General features: G+C 34.8%; 1 protein-coding gene across 5 annotated transcripts in view; it reads left to right on the forward strand.

The window, feature by feature from the left end:
• EXOC6 (exocyst complex component 6) overlaps positions 1-20,135 on the forward strand; it is a 224,773-nt gene that overhangs the window by 90,451 nt on the left and 114,187 nt on the right. For 4 of the 5 annotated variants that reach the window (XM_054503919.2, XM_054503918.2, XM_054503924.2 and 1 more), the window contains 5 exons: positions 6,888-6,971; positions 12,660-12,706; positions 12,827-12,947; positions 14,329-14,400; positions 19,248-19,345. In XM_054503919.2, coding sequence (XP_054359894.1) covers positions 6,888-6,971; positions 12,660-12,706; positions 12,827-12,947; positions 14,329-14,400; positions 19,248-19,345 — 422 coding nt within the window. The remainder of the gene's footprint in view (positions 1-6,887; positions 6,972-12,659; positions 12,707-12,826; positions 12,948-14,328; positions 14,401-19,247; positions 19,346-20,135) is intronic. The other variant, XM_063669987.1, reaches the window with a different exon arrangement.

The following is a 20,135-nucleotide window of genomic DNA, read 5'->3' on the forward strand; positions in this document are numbered from 1 at the left end:
ACCTTGTTGGCCAGGCTGATCTCAAACTCCTGACTTTAGGTGATCCACCCGTCTCGGCCTCCCAGAGTGCTGGAATTACAGGTGTGAGCCACCGAGCCCAGCCTATTTTCTTAGTATTAGCCCTGAGGATTGCAATTAACATCTTACTTTAAAAAAATTTAGTTAGATTAATATCCTTTTCTTTGTGCTATTGTTTTCTTTTTGAGACAGGGTCTTGCTCTGTCACCCAAGATGGAGTGCAGTGGCGTGATCACAGCTCACTGCAGCCTTGACCTCTTTGGGCTCAAGCGATTCTCCCACTTGAGCCTCCCAAGTCCCTGGGACTACAGGCTCATGCCACCATGCTTGGCTAATTTTTGTATTTTTTGTAGAGGTAGAGTTTACAGTATGGTCTTACTGTTTTATGCTGTAAATTTAATAAACTTTCATCAGCACAATAACTTCTGGCTGGTATATATAACCAAAAATTATTTGGTAAAGCTAATTTCTTTCTTTTTTTTTTGAGACAGAGTCTTGCTCTATTGCCCAGTCTGGAATGCAGTGGCGCCATCTTGGCTTACTGCAACCTGCGCCTCCTGGGTTCAAGCGATTCTACTGCCTTAGCCTCCCAAGTAGCTGGGATTACAGGCGCCTGCCACCATGCCTGACTAATTTTTGTGTTTTTAGTAGAGACGGGGTTTCTTCATGTTGGCTAGCCTGGTCTCAAACTCCTGACCTCAGGTGATCCGCCCATCTCAGCCTCCCAAAGTGCTGGGATTACAGGCATGAGCCACCGTGGCCGGCCACTAATTTCTTATTATTGTTAAACTCTTCCTCCTTCTACTCGTTATTCCAGTTCTGCCATTTCCCAGCATTATAGCATTGGGAAAATTACTTCCTTATTTGAGTTCCTCATTTGCAAAATATGGTTAACAATTTCTAAGGCTGTGTTGGGTATTAGAGTCAATATAAATAATAAAAGTGCTTGGTATAGGACCTGGTATAAAATATCAGGCAGTAAATGTTAAAGGGGTTATTATAAAAGGGTTACATTAATATGTATGCTTTCAAGGACTGTTGACTGTAAGTCTACTTTAGCCAAAAAAGCTCTATGTCCAAAATCCTAAGGTATCCTACTCTATTTGATCAAATATGGGTATTCCATGAAAGGAAAATAGGTATAATGTCAAAAAAAGGGATTCTCTTTGGAAAATGCTGCACACAATATTCATAATATAGCTTATCATAGCTTATCATTTTTCAGACTTTGAGAAGTCCTAAGAGCTTCTCTGACTTCACTTAGCTGGCCATGTCCTAAACTTTGAGTATAGGGATCATTTTTTTTCTTAGAATACTGAATATTGAATGAGTTAATTTCCTAATTATCTGATGAATACCGAATATAGTGTGCGAATTGCTGCCCTAGGAGTTTTTAAGGGTATATGAAGGCTTTCCAAGAGGCCTTGGGCTAGAAACTTTAGGGAAATAAATTTTAGGTCCACGGCTTTCTTTCTAAAAATGATCTGTTTGGGAAGCCCAACCTGTCTTCAGAATAGTTCTTCTCTTACTATTGGTGCTCTGCTCAGATTCCCTTGGGTCCCTTTTCAGCTAGAAGCTACCCCACATCAGATTACCAGTGTTGAGATTAATAAGTTATGGTGTGTGGATATGGTGTTTGAAAGCCTAGCTTCCTTGCCTAGATTAGGACAACACTGAGGTGTAACTTATGCTTTGAAGTTGCAGTGTGGCATCAGGCACACAATTTTTTGCCTTAGATGGTACCCTTGGTCGGCTTCCTCTTGTTCCTTTTACTTTCTTCACTTCTTGAACAGTTTCCTTCTTGAACATTTCTTTAGTTTATCATTGATTTCAGATTCTGTTCCTAGGACAGCTGCCTAAGATAGTGACCATATTAGTTATCAATTGCTGTATAACACACTGCCTTAAAACAACAAACATTATTGTTTCACAGGGTTAGCAGTCAGGGAGTCGCTTAGCTGACTGGTTCTGGCTACAGGTCTCTTATGAGATTCTAGTCAAGGTGTCATGAGGACTGCTGTTATCTGAAGGCTTAACAGGGGCTGGAGGATTTGCCTCTATGATGGCTGTTGGTAGAAGGCCTCAGTTCCTTGCCACATGGGGTGTCTACCAGGCTGCCTGAAAGTCCTCATGACATGGCAGCTGGCTTCCCCCAGAGTGAGTCATCCAGGAGAGAAACCAAGATGGAAGCCATCATTCCTTTTATAACACAATCTCAGAAGTGACATACCATTACTTCTGCTTTATCCTATTCGTCACATAGATGAACTCAGGTGCATTGTGGGAGGGGACCACACAAGGGTATGAATACCATGAGGTGGGGATCTTTGGAGGCTGTTTTGAAGGCTCCACGTTTACTTTATAAATGAAAATCATACCCTTCACTGATACTCAGTACTACCATGGTGCATTGTCTTGAGGTGTAAAAGCTTCCAGGGTGCCAAATAAAGGAGAAGTCTCCTTGAATTATTAATCAAGGGACTGTATTAGGAGTTCCTTCCTTTCCATTTTTGCACAAATTTCTGTTAAGGGTAAATCATGTTAGGAACAGTATATTTTGTCCTGTGGTAGGATATTCTGAATTTAGATATGTAGTAGGGAGTAATGACATAGGTAGGAATAACGATAGTTTCCTTTTAATGACCTGTTCTTTTTCCCCCTAGCTATTGACAACGAGTATATTGCTTTTAAGAGAGAGTCCCTGTGAGAGTACAGCAAAGAGAACACAGAGAATTTTGATTGCTAAAACTATGTCCTGTGTATTTAAATGTAAACAATGATTTTGGCTAATCTTAATACTTTTCGTTAGGATGTATCATTTGCTGTAAAGAAAAACACCTTTAAACAGCCAAATGATATGAGTTAGTAAAGCTGTATCTTTTAAACATGAATGGAGTGTTTTCTGGGGCTGCCAAAAATTTTAAGTTACACTGGCTAACCTTATTTTTTCATATTCATGTACATTATGATTCAATAAAGTGGGTAAAACTGTTCAGCTGTCATAAGTCTAAGTCCAATTGTTTAATGTTTTCTACTTCATATTTAAAGTAAACCCTGGCTATTCATTTTTAGCAGCATATACCATTCTCTTTTGTTAAATACCCAGAAAAAGGATGGTCATCATATCTAATGAAATTAATGGAGTTATGCCTGATTTTATTGTTTGATTTATTGATTAGTAGGGGTGCATTTTATTTATGTATTTTTATTTATTTTAGTAGCTTTAGGGGTACAAGTGGTTTTTGGTTATGTGGATGAATTGTATAGTAATGAAGTCTAGGCTTTTAGTGTACTTGTCACCTGAATAGTGTACATTGTACCCAATAGGTGATTTTTTTCATCCTTCACCCCACTTCTGAATCTCCAGTGTTCATTATACCACTCCACATGCCCCTGTATACCCATAGCTTAGCTCCCACTGATAAGTGAGAACATGCAGTATTTGGTTTTCTGTTCCTGAGTTCCGTCACGTAGGATAATGGTCTCTAGTTCCATCCAGGTTGCTCCAAAAAATATTATTTTATTCTTTTTTATATCCCTGATTTTTATACTTGGTTGTATTTAATTATTTCCAAAAGTTGAATAACAGTTTTATGTATGTCCACATGTTAATGGAAGGCATGTAGTATTGTTTATTATGCTCCTTCATAAAAGCTTAGAATTTTAGTTGTATATTACATTGCATTATTGTAAATTAATGAGAAACAGAATAAGTAATGAGAAACTGATTTATTATCTTGATTTTAAGGTGTGTGAATGCACAAAACAGTCACACTGGGTTTAAATAATATTGACTGCTTTTTGTAATTCCATAAATTTTTTTTTTTTTTAAAGACAGAGTTGTGCTCTCTTGCCCAGGCTGGAGTGCAGTGGTGTGATCTTGTCTCACTGCAACCTCTGCCTCCCAGGTTCAGGCAATTATCATGCCTTAGTCTCCCAAGTAGCTGGGATTGCAGGTGTGTGCTACCAAGTATGGCTAATTTTTGTATTTTTAGTAAAAACAGGGTTTCACCATGTTGGCCAGGTTGGTCTCAAACTCCTGGCCTCAAGTGATCCGTCCTCCTTGGTCTCCCAAAGTGCTGGGATTACAGGCATGAGCCAATGCACCTGGCGTTGGTGATATTATGGTGTAAACCCATAATTTCTCAGTGGTTTTCATGATGTAATTTTTTTGTTGTTGTTTGTTTGTTTTGTTTAAGAGACGGAGTCTCGCTGTTGTCCGGCCTGAAGTGCAGTGGTGAGATCATAGCTCACTGCTGCTTTGAATTCCTGGGTTCAAGTGATCCTCCTGCCTCAGCCTCCCGAGTAGCTGGGACTGCAGGTGCATGCCACTATGCCTGGCTAATTAAAAAAAAATTTTTTTTTAAAGAGATACCTTGACATGTTGCCCAGGCTGATCGTGAACTCCTGGCCTCGAGCAATCCTCTGATTTCAGCCTCATCTTTACTTTTTTTGAAGTGAAACTTGGAGTCAGACTTTTCTTGAGAGACACTTAGTACAGTTTGACTTATTAGTTTGATCATGAGGACTGGCTTTGCTAATTCGGTTTTAGGTTTTAGGGTGGACTTTTTAAAAAAAAAAAATCAAATGCCCTAAGTCTGCAGGTCAGAATTTGAACCAGAAAGTGTATTATTAATGGGGAAAAAAAGTCTCACTCATTCTATTAAGATATTTATTTCCAATAAAAATGTGCTTTTGGGTTTACTCATTATCAAAATGTATGATATTCTTAGGCCGTTTGCATCAGTTAAGTACTGATTATGATAATTTCACCCAGAAGAAAAAAAACCCACTATAACACCTAAAGCCTTATAATCTGAAAGATAAGAGTAAAGCATATCATATTAGACAATGTTTTTTAAAATTAAGTTAGAATAAATTCTGTAAGGATAATGGACTGGAAATAAGAGTTCAAAAAGAAAAATGTAGACTTTCTAAATGTTAAGGAATAATGTGTTCATGTATCTCTCTATATATATTTTATAATTTTTTAGGTGTGGGGTTTCATGGTAAAAAGGAATCTGAGGAGAAAGGAAAAATGAAAAAAAAAAAAAAAAGGAAAGAAAAAAAGAGATGAGGTCTCACTCTGTTGCCCCAACTGGAGTGCAGTGGTATGATCATACCTCACTGTAGCCTTGAACTCTCGAACTCAAACGATCCTCTTGTCTCAGCCTCTTGAGTAGTTGGGATTACAGGCACGTACCACCATGCCTTGCTAATTCTTAAATTTTTTGTAGAGATGGAGTCTCACCATGTTGCCCAGGCTGGTCTCAAACTCCTGGCCTCAAGTGATCCTCCTGCTTTTGCCTCTCAAGTTGCGGGGATTAAAGCGTGAGCTACTGTGCCCAGCCCCATATTTTTTTAAATGAGTGATGGCTGAATATGTTTAAATGAGGATTTAGCAGTTTTATTTTAAATTCCATTTTATCTGTAAATGCATTATATCCTCTGCATTTATTTAAAATTATGGTGAAAAAAATTAGTTACCATATTAAACTGTGTGAGGGACATTATAGCTTATTGAAATTATTTTAATTGTTTGCGTATAAAATAATTGGAAAAAGTTTTGTATAGGATACCTAGGTAAAAATATTTTCTGCATTTTAAGTTTACTTTAGACAGCACTAAGAAAAGTCGTGTTTTTTGTAGCTACTTAAGTATAAAGAAAATAAAATCAGACTTTTTTTCAGTGAAAATGTGGCTTTTGACATTTTTTTTCCTGTAGTTAGTTTTTTTCTTTTGACTTTGGAGCCTTAGATGATTAGGGAAATGGTTCTCAACCTTTGCTTCTGATGTTGAATGGGTTCTCTTTAAGGAGTGAAGAAGACAGAGGGGATTGATGTATAGTAATTAATTTATTTTTTCAGTTATTCACTTAGCTAATATTTATTGAGTGCCTTCTGCATGCCAAGCATTCTTCTAAGTGATAAGGATACAGTGATGAGCTAGATGGAATGTGGACCATGTTCTAATAGAGTCAGGTAGTAAAGATAGATCTCTGTTGTTGGGTAATGTAGCAGCTAGCTATATGTAGTTACTAAAATAATTAAAATTTAAAAGTCAATGTCTCATTCAGATTGGCCACATTTCAAATGCTCTATAGCCACATATGACTAGTGGGCTACCATTTTAGCGCAGACATAGTAAACGTTCATCATCACAAGGAGTTCCATTGGACAGCACTGAGATAGACTAACCAAGAAATTATAGCATGGTATAAGTGCTATGATAGGGAAGTACAGGTTGCTATGAGAGAACAGAAAATAACAAGCCTTCAGAAGTTAGGGAAAGCTTTCTAAAGGAAGTGATATCTCTGGCGAGATATCACAGGACTGGAGAGTCCTGAAGGATGAGTAAAAAATCATATGGGAAAAGGAAACTGGGAAACTTATTTCAGAAATAGCCTGCACAAAAGCCTGGAAGTGAAAAGAGAGCAGTATATGGATATATTGAGAGTGAAAGAGTAGCAAGAGATGAGGCAGGGGCTTGTATAACATGCTCATGTTACATGTAGGGCCTTGTATAACATGCTCAGAAGTTTAGGCTTTGAAGCTAATCTTTCACTGGCTTCCCTCACTGATAGCCATATTTTGGTTTGGTTAATCAAAAATCTATAAAGCCTAAGTAATAAGTTTGGTAGGTGTCAAATTGTTTAAACATAACTTTATTCTTCCTAATAGTCATGATACAAAAAATTGCTATCTTTAAACTATAATGGCAAAACTTATTCTTGACATTCTGTATGAAATGCTATTAAACATTTACATTCTAGTTAGAAAATTTAAAGTGACTCTTGGAGGTAAAGAAGTATGTGTTTTAATTGTGTGTGTGTATGTGTATTTTTCATTACTCTGCTGATTTTATTTTAGGGTGATGAGGAAACATTTGAAAACTATTATCGAAAACAAAGAAAGAAACAAGCAAGACTGGTATTGCAACCCCAGTCGAATATGGTAAGTATGCGATATTTTGAATTGGTTATGTTGTCACTTTTTATCCCCTTATCCTGTTTTAATTTCTTCAGAGCATGTATCACTGTTCATTCAACTACAAATATTTATTGAACACCTACCATTTCCAAACATTGGTTTAGGTGCTAAGGGTACAGCAGTGAACCAAATAGATAAGTCCCTTTTCTCATGAGCTTACATTCTATTAGGAAAGATAGCGAATTAAAAAAAAAAAGGACCAACAAGAAATATATAAAATATCAGGGAATGATAATTAGTTTCTGACAATATAGTGGATTATGTACCTTGATTAATTGTCCCACTGAAAATACAACTGAAGATGCTAGACAGACATTTAAAACAAACAAACAAAAAGATCAGAAACTAAGTGAATAAGGAACTCTTCTATATATTGGTTGTGGTGATAGTTACATTAGTAGATGTGTTTGTAAAACTCATAGAAACTGAATATTACACAGTTTTATTGTATGTGACTAATACCTCAATACATCTGACTATAAAACAATCAAAACAGGAAAACCCAAATGAAGGCAGAAACGCAGATAGGTTTAATGAAACACTGAATATAGCTTTTATCCTAGGAGCATCTGCTGAGTAGGAAAGCATGAGTTTTGAGGACATTGGGTACAGAGGGCTAAGCCCAGAGCCCACCCAAAGCAGGTGCTTAATAAGAGATTGTCTCCCTTGTAAGCTGAGACTCCAAAGGATTTAAAGCCCCATTATTAGGATGAGCTAGAGATAAAACCATCTAAAAATCCTTCTGTTCCTTCTGGCGAATACTGTAAGGAAAATTACCTATCTCAAATCTTAGTGCTGAGTGAACGAGAGAAAAAATCCCTCTGAGAATTCATAAGCAGTTTGTTACCACTTGTGTTTGCAACCCAAATTCATCATACATGGATAGTCAAAGACATCTCAAACTCAACATTTAAAGTATTTCCATCCTGATACTATCTCCAAGTGCCTGGCAGAAGCAAATACAGATCTCTGCACCTTCATTCAAGAGTTAAACTGAGCAATTCACAGTCAGAAATAATTACCAAACGAGTGAGAATCATAAGAAATATTAACAACAAAAATAGATTCTAAAAGACTTGATATTTGATTATTAGCCATAGAGTATATAATAGTGCTACTTAGTATATTTACAGAAATAAAATCCAAGCTTGTTAATATAAATAGAGAACAGAAACTATAAAGAATGACCAAATAGATGTGAAGAAATATCAGGTAGAATATCTAGAAATTAAATACATATTAACTGAAGTTAAAAATATTATCAATAGGTTTAACAGTTGATTAATTCTCTCTTAGTTAATCTGAAGAAACTATGTGGAAGTAAGCATCACAAAGAGACAGAAGGAAAAATTACTGAAATGAGACATGAGGGATACAGAGAAGTCTAACATATATCTAATTGGAGTTTCAGAAAGAGGATAGAGCAAATGAGACTGAAGAATATTTGATGCCATATGGCTGAGAATTTTCTGGGACAGATGAGAAATAGAAATCCACAGAGTCAAGTCCAAGGAATCCCAGGTACCTTAAATAAAAAGAAATACACTCTTAGAAACCTTATAATTAAATTGCAGAACACCAAAGATAAAGAGGAATAGAAGACCTGAAAACTATTATCAGCTATCTTGATCTGATTGACATTTATTGAATACTCCACCCCAGATGGAAGAATACACACACTTTACATGTGCACATGGAAGATTCACCAATATCATATTCTGGGCCATGAAACAAACATCAACAAATATAAAAAGCTGGGCTGGGTGCAGTGGCTCATGCCTGTAATCCCAGCGCTTTGGGAGGCTGAGGCAGGGTGGATCACCTAAGGTCAGGAGTTTGAGATCAGCCTGGCCAACATGGTGAAACCCCATCTCTACTACAAATACAAAAATTAGCCAGGCGTAGTGGCGCGTGCCTGTAATCTCAGCTGCTCGGGAGGCTGAGGCAGGAGAATCACTTGAACTCGGGAGGCAGAGGTTGCAGTGAGCCGACATCGCACCATTGCACTCCAGCCTGGGCGACAAGAGTGAGACTCTGTCTCAAATAATAATAATAATAATAAATAAATAGAAAAAGCTTGAAATCATACAGTCTATCCTCTGACTGCAAGAGAATTAAATGATCCATATGCAAAAAATGAATATTGACTCACCTCTTTCAACAATTCAAGTGGATCATGGACCTAAATGTAAGAGTTAAAATTGTAAACTTTTAGGAAAAAACAAAGGATAAAATCTTTATTACCTTGGGTTCTACAATATTCTACAATGTATTTACAGCAAATTCCTATGTGAGATACATAAAGCATGAGCCATAAAAGAAAAAAAAAAGATGATTTGAACATCAAAATCTGAAACTTCTGCTTTTCAAAAGGTGTTGTTAAGAAAATGAAAAGGCTGGCTCATGCCTGTAATCCCAGCACTTTGGGAGGCCAAGGCGGGCGGATCATGAGGTCAAGAGATCGAGACCATCCTAGCAAACATGGTGAAACCCCTGTCTCTACTAAAAATACAAAAATTAGCTGGGCTTGGTGGCGTGTGCCTGTAGTCCCAGCTACTAGGGAGGCTGAGGCAGGAGTCTCACTTGAACCTGGGAGGTGGAGGCTGCAGTGAGCTGAGATCGTGCCATTGCACTCCAGCCTGGCGACAGAACAAGACTCCATCTCAGGAAAAAAAAAAAAAAAAAAGAAAGGAAAAGGCAAGATAAGGACTTGGAGAAAATATCATGTCTAAAAAGGGGCTTTATCCAGAATATGTAAAGAACTTGTATAATTCAGTAATTGAAGACAGATAAAATAATTTAAAAATGGACAAAAGATTTTTTTTTTTTAGTGTAGTACTGAGTTTACTAGAATAAACAGAAAATAGAACAGAATAGATGATTGAGAAACAAATTTAAGTGTACATAAGAACAACTGTCAAGCTATTTTTTTTAGTTGACATATAATAATTGTACATATCTATGGGACATAGAGTGATATTTTGATACATATATAATGTGTAATGATCAAATCAGAGTAATTAGCATATTCATTGTGAGAAAACTATGCTGAACATCTTCTCACGTGCTTATTTGCCATCAGTTTATCTCTGGTAAAATGTCTATTCAAATCTTTTGTCCATTCCACACTCCAGGAACAAAGCTGGATGGAGAATGGACAAAAGATTTGAATAGACATTTTACCAAAGATAAACTGATGGCAAATAAGCACATGAGAAGATGCTCAGTATAATTTTTTCGTCAGGGAAATGCAAATTAAAACCACAATAAGATACCATTGCATACTTACTAGAATGACTAAAATTGAAAGGATTGATAATAGCGAGTGCTGGTGAGGATGTGAATCAAGTGGAACTCTCATACACTTCTGATAGATATAAAATTATACTGCCACTTTGGAAAATGGTTTGGCAATTTGTTACAATGTTAAGCATACTCTTCTATGACCTAGCAGTCCTGCTCCTAGGTATTTATCCATGAGAAATGAAAATGTATCTTTATACAGTGGCTCATATGTGAATGTTTGTAGTAGCTTTATTATAAACACCAAAAACTAGAGACATCTGAATGTCTGTGAACTAGTGAATAAATTGTGGTACCTCCATGTGTATAAACAAATTATTGTAAGTTTTATATAATGGAACTACTTGGCACTAAAAGGGAATTGATACATGCAATGATATGGATGAATCTCAAAAGTATTATTCTAAGTGAAAAAAATTCATATACAATAAAGTTATATACAATATGAGTTATGTTATATGACATTTTTGAAAAGACAAAACTCTAGGACAGAATATCAGTGGTGGCCAAGGGCTATGGGTTCGGCAGGATAATTCTCTACAAAAGGGCAGGAGGGAACTTTCTGAGATGGAAATGTTGTATTTTTTTATTTTTCTGGTGGTTATACAACTGTCTACATTTGTCAAAACTCAGTGAACTCTACATGTAAAAAAGGGTTAATTTTATTATATGTAAATTATACCTCAATAAACTTAACTTTAGAAACAAACATAAACAGAAAATCTTAAAAGTACCCAAAGAGAAAAGAGGTTATTTTCAAGTAAACAAAACAATAAAATATTTTCAATTCTGAAAAAAGTAACTGTCAACTTAGGATTCTATATCCAGTGAAACAAGGGCAGAGATAGACATTTTCAGACAAAGAAGAGCAGAGTTGGCCACTGAGACATGCTTACTAAGGAGATCCTAAGGATATGCTTCAAACAAAAGGAATGTGATGCCAAATGGAAGATGTGAGATGCAAGAAGGAATGAATAGCAAGAAAAGTATAAATATTTAGGTAAATCTAAAATGACTGTAGGAAATAATGTAAAATATTATGGACATTAAAACAACATAGAATTTTAATTTGTGCAGCAGCAGTAAGAAAAAAATAAGATAGAATTAAAATACACAACAATAACATAAACATCAGAATGAGATGGAAGTTAGTGAAATTAAACTATCCTACAGTCTGAAGCGTCCAGCAGAAGAGTAAAAATATTGACTAGCTTTAGAATTTGGTTACTTAAGGATGTGTAATGTGATTTCCAGAGTAACTACTGAAGGAATAGAAACAGGGTATATATACTTTTATATAATACAGGGAAAGCTAGAATGATGAGAATAAAATTTTTGTTATTTGTGTGCTTTTGAGTTGATAAAAATGGTAATTCTAAACCTATAAGCACTTGATAACATTGACTCAAAGTATTTAAAGCAAAACTGCCACAACTACAAGGAGAAATAGAAAAATCCACAAGTATAGTGAGTTTTAAAATATGTGTCATTATCTTCTAAACCAAGTAGACATAGCATCAGTAAGAATACAAAGCATGCTTAATAGGCTTCATCTAATGGAATATATAGAATCCTATTTCAACAACTATAGGAACATATTCTTTTCAAGCACACATGGACCATTATTAAAAATTTGACTACATACTATGCTATAAAGCAAGTATCAGGAAATATCAAGCATTTGGTGTCATGTAGACTATATTTTCCAATCACAGCATTTCTAAGCTAAAACGTATTAACAGTCCTTCCCCCAAAACACCTGAAGAAAACCCCAGATGTTTGAAAATTTGATCACATTTATGAAATTTGCAAAACATAACATTTGAACTTAATTGAAATATGAAATATTTCGTGTAATAAACTTTTTATGAATGAAAGTCATATGATCAAATATTTTTCTATATGCCTTTTGTTAAAATTATAAACAATAGGCAATCATAAAACCATAAAAGGTTTTGGCAGAAGATATAGTCTGATTACTATTTGAAAAATATCATTCTGGCAGCTATATAGAGAATAGACTGTAGGGGACAGGCTGGAAGTTGGGGACCCTATGTAGGAGGATGGTATAATACATAGTCAAAGTAGAGGTGATGACAGCTTTAACTAGTCTGCTGAGAAGGGGGTTCTGAAATCTATTTCCTTTTTAACTTATCTCCTTTCGAATGTACGTTCCATGAGAGTAAGGACTTCTTGTTATTTACAAATATATCCCTGGTACCTAAAAATGTATGTGACATATAGTAGGCTCTCAATAAATATTTGTTAATGAAGTTGTAGTGACTTGGAACTTACCTTTATGTTACCGGTATTTATTGGTTTAAATTGATTTTTATTTTTCATTTTAAGCATGAAACAGTTGATGGCTATAGAAGATATTTCACTCAAATTGTAGGGTATGTATCTAATATGGAAATAACTATTATTAATTTTATATTATGTTAAATGCCAGAAATACTTATTTTCTGTTTGGGTTTTTTTTTTTTAACACATGCTTTGGTAATTACTGTTTTTAGGTTCTTTGTGGTAGAAGATCACATTTTACATGTGACCCAAGGATTAGTAACCAGGGCATACACTGATGAACTTTGGAACATGGCCCTCTCAAAGATAATTGCTGTCCTTAGAGCTCATTCAGTAAGTCAGACGATTTACATTACTAAAATTTTAATTCAGTTACTTCAAGAACTTCTGAGCTGCATAATGTCAGAGGAAAACTGTACCTCCATCATTCTGCATTTTTTTAGTAGTTGCTTAGATTTGGAAGTAGTAATGTCAGGCTTTTGTTTGGTAATATCAGGCTATGATTCTGCAACTGACTGGGGCTTCCCAAAACACTTTTATTCTAGCATTATAGAAAATGAAGAATTAAGCAGGTCTCATTAGTCTCAACTGACCTCTTCATTAGATCCCTGAAAAGCACCATGAAGAAAATGTTTTTAATTATCATTTCAACTCTTTGTTTCTAAAATAAACTCCACCATTAAAACTCAATAGAACTTGTTCTTCGATGTTTACAATTTACAGTAATACACTATAATAATGAATTTCTTTAAAATTTGCAATTTTCAAAATTTGAAATATTGAACCTTTGTGTAATGAGAGGTTTTTATAGATGAAAATTAAATGATCAGCTATCTTCTTAATGCCTTTTTGGAAATAACAAATATGTTAGTGTTATAAAGACAATACTTAGTCAGTATAGGCCTTTTTAAAAGTTGTAGTAGTTTACCTTTATTAATATATTTTCATACTTAAAATTTTGTCTGTTTATAATTTTATAATTGATCATTGAGATTTTAAAAAATTGAAGAAAGATTGTTAGCTTATGTGATATTAAGATTATAAATAAGCTGCATTTTTATTTATCAGGAATGTAGATTCTTGATACACTATCCAATGAACTACGACTTTTCCTAGCATATTAATAAAGAACAATACATTTTATCATGGTCGATATTCGGATCAGCTCTGAATATATAAAATTAAAGTATGTTTCCTGTTAATTCCATGATACCAAATATGAAGTCATGTTAAATACAGCATATCACTTTCAAAATCTCATTAAATGCTATGAAAGGAACAGAGTAAATCTCACTGCCCTTTGAAATTAATAATTTTCTTTTGGTTAATTACTAAGAAAATAATGAAATTGTAATTCTTATATTGGAAAAAGTAATACATAGTATCTCTTTTATAAGATGGAAAATAAGTAAATAGATGAAATGTGAAAATACATAGTCTATTATAAACCTTTTTCAGTTTAAATAACTAGTTCCTAAAATCTAAAAACTTTTGAAATATAAGCATCATAAGTATCATATTATCATCTCCCTCTAAAAGTTTATACTGAATAGAGAAGGTCTGTTGTGGATCTAACCAACCAAAATTTTAAACTTATTATAAGTCTGGCAGATTAAAAGAAACATTATCAATTTCTTATTTCTTAGTTTTTAATCATATGACTCTGGTTTGTTGTTGTCGGTGTTTTGTTTTCTTTGTGTGTTTCCACCCTCAGTCCTATTGCACTGATCCTGATCTTGTTCTGGAGCTGAAGAATCTTATTGTAATATTTGCAGATACTTTACAGGTGGGTGATAACCTAACAATTAATGGTTATTCTGATCACTTAAAAACATACAAAATATAGGCTATACTCATTTATGTTATTGTAGATTAGTGGCAGTAAATTAGTAGTAATAAATGTTTACCTACGTATTGGTATTCTGCTATTACCCAGGACTATTCATACCACTTCCTTTTCAATTATGAAGCTTAGACAGAGCTCAGGGATGCTACCATCTTTTAAAATATTGATCATTCAGTTAGAATAAAGTATTTTTACAGTTTAAAAAAAAGAATACAGAGTATAATGGAAAGAACCCTGAACTAGAAATTAGAAGATATAAATTCTGCCTTAGGGCAGTGAGAAGTGGGTTCTAGAATCACATAGGCCCGGAGTTTCTGTTCTGCCTGTGCTGTTGACTAATTGTATGCCTGCAGGTTCTTTAAGCTTTAGATCCTTATTTGTGAAAATGGGTTTATTACTAATTTCAGAATTGTTTTTAGTTTTAAATATGATACTTTGTATGAAAACACATGATTTGAAAACTGTATGTTCATTTTCCTCCTGGTTTCTGGTCTTCCATGTGTTCTGTGAGCAAATCACTTTACTTTTTTGAGTTGTTGTTTTTCTCTTTTTAAAAATAAGGAGGATTGTTTGAACCCAGGAGGTGGAGGTTGCAGTGAGCCGAGATCACGCCACTGCACTTCCCTGGGCAACAGAGCGAGACTCCGTCTCAAAACAAACAAAAAACACGAAACAAAAAAATAAGATTTTTCTTTTTATTGGGAGTAATATCCTCTCCCCTTCGGATATTAAAAGCAATATCACCGGCAAGTTGTACAACTGCTGCGTTATTGGGAGTCATATCATCCTCTCCCACCTGGATATTAGAAACAATATCATGGGGTGGGTCGTGTACACCCTCTGCGATATTAACAGTAATATTCTCTCGCTCCTCGATATTAGGAAAAATATCACAGCGGGGGTTTATACCCTCTGCGATATTGGGAGTAATATTATCCTCTCCCATCCTGGATATTTGGAACAATATCACAGGTGGGGTGTACACCCTCTGCGATATTGGGAGTAATATCATCCTATTCCCCCCTGGATATTAGGAACAATAATCACCCCCTGAGATGTTGAAAGTAATATAAAAAACAAGATTAAAACTAAATTATTTCAGAACTCAATATTTTTGTGATTTTCAGTATCAAAGTTTTGAGATTTCTAGCTTGTCCTTCCTCCTTGATCACAGATAATAAAGAATTGATTGCGTTTTCTTTTCCTGTGTAAATTTATGGGATTTTATGGTTAGAAGTAACTTTTCATGAATTACAGACTAGCATTTTCCAAAGTGTGATAAGTGCTGTTACTTAAAAAAAGTGTCCTGTGGTCCAAAAGTAAAACATATTTCTCCACTGAAAACTTTTCTGAGAGCAAATTTATACCCATAAGTTCCCAAAAGGAAGATGATTATGCAGCATTTTCCCAATATATTTGACCCTTGAATCTTTTTCCCCCTAGAACATCTTTTAGATCTAGAACTTTATATAATATGCTTTGGGAAATCCTGATTTAAACTATTTGCTTTATCACAAGAGTCTTTGCATCTTAGAATTATAGTTTTCTACTTTATTCTTAAACCTAAAGAGAAGGTTCCACAAGCTCCTTTAGTAAATTATTTTATCACTCATGTCTATTATATATTAATTTGTATGGCTTATATTTTAACAGCGGAATAAGGTAGGATTTTTTGTTGTTGTTTTCATAAATTTTGTGATGACTGTATAATATTAATCTCACTGCAAGAAAACTTTTGGGAAGTTTTATTTGGGGCTGTCCAAATTTTGGGGGCCCATTTCTAAGTAGCTTGAGATATTAGGTTAGTGCAAAAGTAATTGCGATTTTTGCCATGGAGAGCAAAAGTAATAGTAATTTTGGATAGTAATTTTGCTGTACTTAATGACTTAAAGCACTTCTTCTCAAAGTGTGGTCTGGGGACCACTGGTCTACAAACTGTTTGTTACTAGTCTGCAAATTATCTGTTAGATCCATAACAAAAAGGAACTTTCCTCAGAATGTAAATTAACTGTATCCCCAAGTACAAAGTTTAGTGCAGTTGGCATCTTGCTACAAGCAAGACTTTTTTCAATATAGGTAGCAGCATCAATTTGTATTCTGGTGCAAAGTCCTTATTTCTTTGTAGACTGTAATAAATAGTTATTGGACTGGACTTTGAGTACAGCTGAATCTACAGTATTTGATATGGTACCAAGGAATTCTCCAGAGAATCAAAGAAAAGTCAAAGATAATATTTAGGTAATATTGGCACTGTAAAAGCAACAATGATAGTTACATAAACCCTTGCAAGGATACCTTTCTCATATTATTGCTTTGAAATATGACTGGAGAAGTCAAACCAGTCCTTCCTACTTTTTCAGAGTTTCTACGGTATTTTCATTTCACTCAAAGCTGACAGGCTGAGTATTAGGTCCATCTTATACTGAATTAATGATTGCTGGCTTTTAAATTTATAGCTATTAATCGAAGAACTGGTAAGTGTCTTTTCATGAAAACTAATTAAAGAATGTTACATAATACTTAGTTTTTTAAATCAGCCCTTGCCACCCTAAGGAAATTTTGCTTTTTAAAATGCCAGTATTTTATCTTCTAAAACAAAGCTGACTAAACAATAAAGTAAAAAAGTAATACCAGCATATTTATATTCCTTACTGCCTATTAGGCAAATAACAAGTAGACATTTATTGATTCCTTTATTAACATTTTTTGAGTACCCAATACATGTTAGCAGACTAGTTGATGTATACAATAGTAGAGACATAAAAGTTGGTAAGACAGTAGGGATGTAAAAGTCCTTGGCTTCAAGAAATTCACAGTTTATTTGTAAACGAATAAAATGTTTAATAAGGCATCCTAATGCAGCAAGCAATATGTTGGCTTTGGGCTTGCAGAAGATGGAATAACTAACTTAAATTCTAGGAGTTGAGGAAGGATATACAGAAAGTTGAAACTTGAGCTGGGTTTGAAGGATGAGTTCAGCAAATAGATAAGAAGGAAAGGGCATTAATGGAAGAAAAAATAGCATATGTAAACTATAGATAAAATCATGGTGTGGTGAAAGTGAAACTGAGCAGCTTGATGGTAGACTGTAGAATATTGGTGTGAACAAGGAAGGGCAAATAGTGGTGATTAAACTTATGAGGTGGTTTGACCCAGATTATGGGACATCTTGTGGGACGTTAGTAAGCATTTTATAGTTTTTAGGCAGGGGAATGGCACAATCAGATTTACACTTTTGAATGGAATTTTGAGAATCTGGGAAATAGATTGAGAGAGAGAAACAGTTGAAATTTTAGTTTAGGAAGCTTTTACAGTGGTCTAGGTAAGAGATATTAAGGACCTGAGATAAAGCAGTGGCACTAAGAATATTTCTGGAAGAAAGAAAGATATGGGTAGATGATGGAGAATGATAGATTTGATTTGTAAAAGGTAAAAATCAGAAGAATTTGGTGACTACTCAGTGTGTGTGTGTCTGTGTGTGTGGCAGGGGTGGGGTGTTTAGATGGTTTTCTAGATTCTCTGTTGATAAACTAGGTTGATGATAGCATTATTATTATGGATAGAGGAATACTTGATTTCATTGGAGAGAGGAAGTAAGTTTAATGTACTTGCTGGCTGACTGACTGGAGATGAAACAGGTGTTGGAATTAAATATTTGGAATTTAGAGAGGCCTAGCTAGAGATACAGATTTGAACTAATCATCAGAGGTTGAAATCATTAGACTTGAGATTGCCCTAGGGAGCTAGAAGAAAAGATTAAAGGATAGAGATAGAAGTTACACAAGGAAACTGGAAGGATTGTTCATAGATGTAAAGGGAGAACAAGAAGAATGATTGGTGTTATAGAATTCAAAGCAGAAGAATTTCAAGAAAGATGTTGGGTAGAGTGAGATCATTGAATCTGATATTTAGGAGATAGTCTGTGACATTGTTGAGTAGTTTAAATAAAGGAATAGAAGTGAGAGTTAGATTGTAGTACGTTTGACTGTGAAGGGAGTGACAGAGGCAGCTGACAGGCTACAGAAAATTGAGGGAGAGCTGTTTTGGTCTCGTTTTTCTTGGCTTAAAGATGGGAAACAATTTAGCATGTTTTTTAGCCAAGAGAAAGGTGCCTGTGGAAGTTAAAGACATAATAGAGTAAGAAGTTAACCCATGGAATGGTTTATGTGGAAGGAGATAGGCCCAAGAACAAAGATGGAGAGAGAAACCTTGGAGAGACAAGTGGAGAATTCTGTGAGGTGAGAGAGAATGTTTGGTCCCGATATGGGTAAGATTTCAGTGAGTTTGGAGTCAGAAAAGAATAAAATTTGGAAGTGTGACTGTTTAATGGAAAGATGTAAATTTTCCCAATGTGACAAACTCAGTCTTAAATTGAAGGTGCGAAAGGAAGCCAGCTTGTCTCAGACAGAATCCATTCCCTTTTCTTCTTGTATCCTATTTAGGCACCACTTCCCAAGACACTGTTATGTAAAAACTTATCTTGAATTTTTTCCTCCAGCTCTGACTTCTAATACTTTTTAAGGCTAACACTGTAGTCATTACTAAAAAGAGAGAGAAGAAATGGAAAAACCATTCTATTCCCATAAAACTCTTTCTGAACCTCTTTTTTACCAAATGCAATGTAGTAGAAAGTCAAAATGTATCTTTTTTTTTCTTACTGTGAGAGTGGCATGCAATGGGATCTAGTGATTCCTTACAAATGATTCTCTAGTATTCCCAATATTTTTAATGATATTTTTGTACACTTGTTTATCTGCTTTTTTTTTTTTTTTTTTTTTGTATTTCAGGGTTATGGTTTTCCAGTGAACCGACTTTTTGACCTTTTATTTGAAATAAGAGACCAATACAATGAAACACTGCTTAAGAAATGGGCTGGAGTTTTCAGGTTAGTCTAAGTCATGGTGCCTTAATATAATGAATATGTTTGTCAAATGCTCAAGTGGTTCATTTGCATATATTAATAAAAATACTTATAATCATTTTTATTGTAGTAAAGTACACATAGAATTTACCATCTTAACCATTTTCAAGTGTATAGTTCAGTGGTGTACACTCAAATTGTTGCAACTGTCACCACCATCCATTTCCAGAACGTTTTCATCTTCCCAAATAGAAACTCTACTCACTTAACAATAACTCTCCATTTCCCCCTTCCCCCAGCCTCTGGCAACCACCACTCTTGCTTTGTCTCTAAAATTTGACTGCTCTAGGTACCTCATGTAAGTGGAATCAGATATGTTTGTTCATTTGTGTCTGGATCATTTCGCTTAACACAGTGTCTTCAAGGTTCATCCATGTTGTAACGTGTCAGAATTTCATTCCTTTTAAAGGCTAATATTCCATTGTCTTTATATACCACATTTTGTTTATCAGTTCATCTGTTGATGGACATTTAGGTTCCTTCCACCTTTTGACTATTGTGAATAATGCTGCTGTGAACGTGAGTACAGTATACATATATCTGTTTGAGTCTCTGCTTTCAAATCTTTTGGGTTTATACCCAGAAGTGAAATGCTGGATCATATGTAAATATATCTTTAATTTTTTGAGGAGCTACCATACTGTTTCCATAGTGGCTGTAACATTTATAATCAGTTTTTAATTATACTTACTTGTAGTTCTAATATCTGTAATTTTTTCCTAGTAAATGATTAAATACTTATAAGGCTATAAGT

Source organism: Pongo pygmaeus, chromosome 8 (genome assembly GCF_028885625.2).
Source record: "Pongo pygmaeus isolate AG05252 chromosome 8, NHGRI_mPonPyg2-v2.0_pri, whole genome shotgun sequence".
Classification (NCBI taxonomy): domain Eukaryota; kingdom Metazoa; phylum Chordata; class Mammalia; order Primates; family Hominidae; genus Pongo; species Pongo pygmaeus.